Source organism: Gavialis gangeticus, unplaced genomic scaffold (genome assembly GCF_001723915.1).
Source record: "Gavialis gangeticus isolate Ggan-Ray unplaced genomic scaffold, GavGan_comp1, whole genome shotgun sequence".
Taxonomy (NCBI): Eukaryota; Metazoa; Chordata; order Crocodylia; family Gavialidae; genus Gavialis; species Gavialis gangeticus.
In genome coordinates this window covers 47,347,099-47,352,939 of record NW_017729022.1, presented here as the reverse complement: position 1 = coordinate 47,352,939, position 5,841 = coordinate 47,347,099, and the positions used below count along the sequence as shown (strand labels likewise).

The window sequence follows — 5,841 nt, the reverse complement described above, 5'->3', positions numbered from 1 at the left end:
ATTCTTTGGGTTTTGATTTGATATTTTTCTGACTTTTTTTTTTTTTTAATTTTGCATTGCATTTACTTCAGCTCCCCAAGGTTCAGCAGATCAGTCCAGGTCGAAATTCTGTATTTCAGAACTATCAACAACCTGGATACCTAATATTTTAGAACTGGATTTTTTGCCCTAATTCTTTTATAATAAGGCATATGCCTTCAACACAAAGTAAGAAAAATATCGTCTTTTATTATTTCACAGGCACTCATCCTGGTTAACAACAAAATCAGCAAAATAAGCCCAGCAGCTTTTGCTCCCCTGAAGAAACTGGAGAGACTTTACCTCTCCAAGAACAACCTGAAGGAGCTACCAGAAAATATGCCCAAATCCCTACAGGAGCTACGTGCCCATGAAAATGAGATCACCAAACTAAGAAAAGTTGTCTTCAATGGACTAAATCAAATGATTGTTGTAGGTATGCATCATAAGAAATTTTGGCCAAAGCAACATGATGTAATATAGAATTTCTAGGTATAACTCATAATTGACTGTATTTGTAATACCTTCTAGGTAGAAAGCCGAGTGTCCTGATATACTACAACAATTGGCCAAATTAGTAAAGATTCAGTTGAGGAAAACTGTAAAACATGCTCTGTAGTCTAATAGTTATGAATATAAGCTATTGCTAAACTCTTTTTTCTTTTTTTTTTTTTTGGAAGAACTGGGAACCAACCCACTCAAGAGCTCAGGAATTGAAAATGGAGCCTTTCAAGGAATGAAGAAACTGTCCTATATCCGTATTTCAGATAGCAATATTACTAGTATTCCTAGAGGTAAGTAGAGCTATAAGGATTTAGGAAATTCAGGCATAAGAAATATTGCACTTACTCAAATCTAAGATGACTGAATTTAAGACAACGACCCAATAATTAGAGTCTATTTTTGGACATTTAAAAAATATGTGTTATAATTTTCCAGGTACAGAATCTAAGTATCAGAGGGTCACCAAATGCTACAGCAGGGAAAGCAGTGGCTGGAGGGCAGGGTTTGCTGAACCATCTGCCCTCTGCCTCTCCGCTTCTTCCCCCTCTAGCCCCCTTGCATCCCCAGCTCTCTACAGTCTCTGCTTCACTCCTCACTGGCTCACCCTACTCTCCAGTCTCTGCCTCTTCCCTCACCCACCCCTGGATAGACAACCTCTCACCCTGTGGACCTGACAAACCTCCCACAAACCCACTTGCTCTCTGATCTCACCAACCTCCCCATACATTGCTAAACCCTATGATCCTAATGAACCCCCCTGGTAGACCAGCTAGCCCCCCTGATCTCACCAACCCCTGCCCCACCCTGGACCCACCAACCTCCAAATCCTGTCAGCTCCTACTGTGGACCTCCTAACCCCCAAGCCTGCCAAACTCTCCACAGACCCAGTAGCCCCCTGTGGACCTGAAAGCCCCTCCAATCCTGCCAACCTCCCCCTGCAGACCTGCTAGCTCCCCCTTATCCCATATGCTCACCACTCCACCCTGACATAATCAGATTGTTTCCTAGCATTGGCAAACACCTGCAAAATCAGGACCTAATCTAGTCATGTCACTTAAAGTAAACTGCATGATCATTAATCAGATCCTGGGAATGTTTGCAGGTGACCTGAGAGTTGCACATGGTTTTTATCTTCACTTTTCTCCCATAATCTCTAGAAATTGCTCTTACTGTATTTCTCATATATAACGTGCACTGCAGTTTCCAGCAGCTGTTTCATGGGGTTGGGGGGAGAGGTGAAAAAGTATGTAATTCACTGTAAATCACTGTGAATGATCTCTAGCATAACTCAGATAAATAAATGCCAGTGTCTGCAAACTGCAGAAAATGAACATAAATATTTGAGCCACTATGCAGTTTATTTCAGAAAGCTAATACTGTTTTTCATGCCCTCATTTCCCATTTTGGCTGTTACTTTGGAAATACTGATTGGGTCTAGACAGAGTGAAAATACTGGTCCTGAGTTACTTTTCTGAAAAGTAGGAATCCAGTGCTAATGTTTACAGTCAAATACACATACCTATTTTTTTAATTGCTTTTCCACATTTTAATCATTTCTTTTGCCAGTAGTATTCCTAGGTATTTGGCCACAAATTTTCAAGCACCTGAAAAACTAAAAGCATGCATAGTTTTTCATAGGAAGACTCTGTCTTTCTCTCTATACATGTTCCTGCCATTTAACCTGTAGATTGAAATTTATTTCTGTGCAGGCTTCCATTTAAACGGTATTCTGAAATAATGAAGGCTCGCCCTTTAGCACAATGATGTATTCTAGAGAAAACTGGTATTTAAAAATCTTAGAGTTTCACCTTTCTCTCATTGTGAATTTTTATTATTAAAAATTAACCTTTCCAAAGCATAAATTATAGGATTCATGTGTCTCTGATGATGATGTGTTTCTATTCTGACATTAATGAGCCGGATAGCAGCTACACTCTTTTATACCATTATGGCTATGTACACAGATCTCACTATCACTAAAAAATAAGCTCTTTTTTTCTAATTAATAGCTGGTATACTGAAAGGCTTTTTTGGATATTTATTTTGCAGGCCTTCCTCCCTCGCTTACAGAGCTTCATCTTGATGGCAACAAAATCAACAAGGTTGATGCAGAGAGTCTCACTGGACTTGCCAACTTGGCTAAGTAATAATAGTTTCCCACCGTGTACAAGTATTATTGAAGTAAAATAGCTAAAATACACAGTACAAAAATATCATTCTAGACTTAACAAGCATAATCATCTTCTAGTTTGAAATGTACTCATCAATTTGGCAAGAGACATTAGCAAGCATATTACACATGTTGACTTAACTAAACAAAACAGCAGATTTTCATTAGCCACAATGAATATTTAACTTGGTCTATTTATTACTGCTGACCATTTATTGCCAAATCATAGGAAAGTAGGGCTGGAAGGGACCTCATGAGGCCATCCAGTCCAGCTCCTTGCTCAAGACAGGATCATTCCTGACTAAAAACCATCCAGTCCAAGGGTTTGTACAACCTGCTCTTGAAAATTTCCAAGGATGGATAAGTTCCCTGGGTAGTCTTTTCCAATGCATGACCACTATCATGGTCAGAAAGTTCCTGCTAATCTCCAACCTAAATTTCCTCTGTTGCAGCTTGAGGCCATTGCTCCTAGTACTGTTCCCTTTGGCCAAAGAGCAAAGACCATCTCCATTATCTCTATAATCACCTTTTAGGTACAGGCAGACTGTCATCAAATTCTATCTCAATCTTCCCTCCCTCCCTTCCCAACCTTCTCTGTCTTTGCTACCAGCTGCACTCAGCTATCTCTATTTGTGAAGACTGAAGTTAGAAAAGGCATTGAATATTTCAGCTTTCTTTGTATCATCTGGAACTGGACTGCCTTCTGCATTCCATAATAGTTTCTTAGAATGTCTAAAATAGTCAAATAGCCTATGCTTTTCTAATTTTACTTCTCTTCCTTTAATGAGTTTAGTTATATGATTTGAAAATCAATTTTATTTTATGCAGGACTCTGAGCTGTTGAATTCAAGACTCTGATATATTTAAGTCAAATAGTCAAATAGTTATTTTCATAATGTACATGCATGAAGATGACATTTTATGATGATGATGAGAAAAGGGAGAGTTAAAACAAAGATTTTAATAAAGGGTTAAACACAAAGGGATTAAAAAGGATTAAAACAAAATAGGAAAAAGTAGAGATTTTATTTAAATTATTCTGTCATCTTTTGTTGTTTTCAAACTTTTGAAGAATGTGTGTTCTTCATAAATGTGCACAAGGGATTAATGCTACAATTCAGAAGTATTTCTTGGAATCAGGGCCAGAATAGAACTGATGAACAAGACAGGAACATCAGAACTGCCACGCTAGATCACAGTCATTACTCCATCTAATCTACTACATGGTTACTGAAAGTGGCCACCACCAAAAGATTCAGAGAAAGACTTAAGCATCCCACATCGATAGTGTTTTTTGCCTGCTCTTTTTGCACTTTTAATCAATGATCTCCCCCTCACTGGTTGTTCAATAAAAGCTATCTTTCTAACAACCAGATATGTCTGCACTGACCACACTCCTTCATGTCTCCCCAGTCTCGGGGAACCCAAAGCATGGCTTCAAGCACTCTCCCCTTCCCCCTTGACCACTCCAAGTCAGGTAATCACACTTCAGACTTCAGTCCACATTTAGGAGAGAAGAGAACATAGAAAAGAGAAAAGCTCCCAGCCACAGGTCACCCATCATCTATCATTCCCAAAGCATGGGTGAAAGCACTACCCCCACACTCACCCACTTTGAGACTGTGGTGAGTGCTCACTCCTACCCTCTGGTGTCAGAAAATGATCAAGCACTGAAGTGATGTGACTATCTAGATTGGCAGGATACTGTATACGTGGACACTTCTGACCTGCACCAACTGTGAACTAGTTCTGGATCAGTAACATTTGGGAACAGTTTAATTGCTACATATTCCCACACCTATGATTCAATTTGATAAAGACAGCTGGGGGCCTGTGAAGTTATTTTCCTCATTTTCCAGAGAAAGGTAAATCATCCAGTGTTCTGTGTTAAGAACACAATTCAAAATAATTACATAACACATAAGAAAGTATTCTACTCTCAACCCACAAATAACATTACATCCAGTTATAGGGAGACAAGTCATTCAGTACCTGAGTATAGGATGGTATAAACATATAGAATCATTTATGGGTGCAGACAGAAGTGCAGCTCCATGGTCTAACCCATGGCACTTCACAGAAAGAGCCATGAGTTAGACAAATCCTCCCAACCCAACAGACATAGGCTATTGGGTCAGAAGGGTGGGAGATCAAGCTCGGATTTGGAGTTGATCCAGATAAAGAGGCTGTATATCTGCAACCTCTTCCCCTAGCCCTGCCTCCTTTCCCCAGATCCTTGGTGCTGTCTCAGGATGGGAAGGAGAGAAGGTAGGGGAGGGAAGTCTGTTCTGGGATTTCCCTAGCCTGTGCTGGAGTGGGGGAGAGAGGTGGATTGGAGCCCCCCACCCCAGAGGCAGCTCCAATCCACCTGCCCCACCCTCCGGCACCAGCTGGGCAACCCGCAAAATTAGCTCCCTCTGCTCCCTTCCCTCCCCTCCCATTCTGAAAACAGTGCTGGGAGCAGGCATAAGATAATGAAGGTGCTCCACTTTGAAGCATCTTCATCTGAAACCTTATGTAATTAGGGTTCAGACTGTTGCGGGATCAGGCACTTTTAAAGTACTCTGCAGCCATGCACTTGTGTTGGGTTATGGCTGAAGAGTGCTTTCAGGGGTGAGATTACACAAAAATTGTCACTTCTATCTGCACCCTATGAAAGTTCCCTTATCCCTTTAGAAACTAATATGGTCTGTTTATAAGTGATAGATACTAACTAAGATTTTAAGGCCTCATACAGATGTTACAGTGAGAAGTTTGGGGGTTAGATTGGGTTAAAAAATAGTCCCTCGGTCTAGCTCAGTGATTAGATAAGTACCAAGTGCCCGATCTAAGGTAAGCCAGGATAAGGGGATGGGTGGGCAAAATCAGGGGGTCTAGCAGGGTCTGTGGAGGCAGTTGGGGTGATTGGGAAGATAGGTGGGATCAGAAATCCACTCTGATCCTGTCAACCCCCCAGGCTCCTTCAACCCCCATCCTTGATGCTTCAAAAATGCTTCTAATCTCACAAACATCCCCTGGGGCTGGTTTATTGATGCTAGGAGTCCAACTGAAGTAATTTGGAGGCGGGGGGACGTGGGGGGTAGATGGGAGGCTGGCAGCTCTATGGGGGGAGAGGGTGGCAGTATCAGGGTAGTTAATGGCTCTGGGGG

The 5,841-nt window shown here is 41.2% G+C and overlaps 1 protein-coding gene and 1 long non-coding RNA gene across 2 annotated transcripts in view; both read left to right on the top strand.

The window, feature by feature from the left end:
• DCN (decorin) overlaps positions 1 to 5,841 on the top strand; it is a 52,750-nt gene that overhangs the window by 35,662 nt on the left and 11,247 nt on the right. The window contains exons 4-6 of the mRNA XM_019514856.1: positions 241 to 454; positions 699 to 812; positions 2,572 to 2,665. Coding sequence (XP_019370401.1) covers positions 241 to 454; positions 699 to 812; positions 2,572 to 2,665 — 422 coding nt within the window. The remainder of the gene's footprint in view (positions 1 to 240; positions 455 to 698; positions 813 to 2,571; positions 2,666 to 5,841) is intronic.
• LOC109295791 overlaps positions 4,889 to 5,841 on the top strand; it is a 7,149-nt gene continuing 6,196 nt past the window's right edge. The window contains exons 1-2 of the long non-coding RNA XR_002096834.1: positions 4,889 to 5,279; positions 5,488 to 5,491. This is a non-coding gene — a long non-coding RNA (uncharacterized LOC109295791). The remainder of the gene's footprint in view (positions 5,280 to 5,487; positions 5,492 to 5,841) is intronic.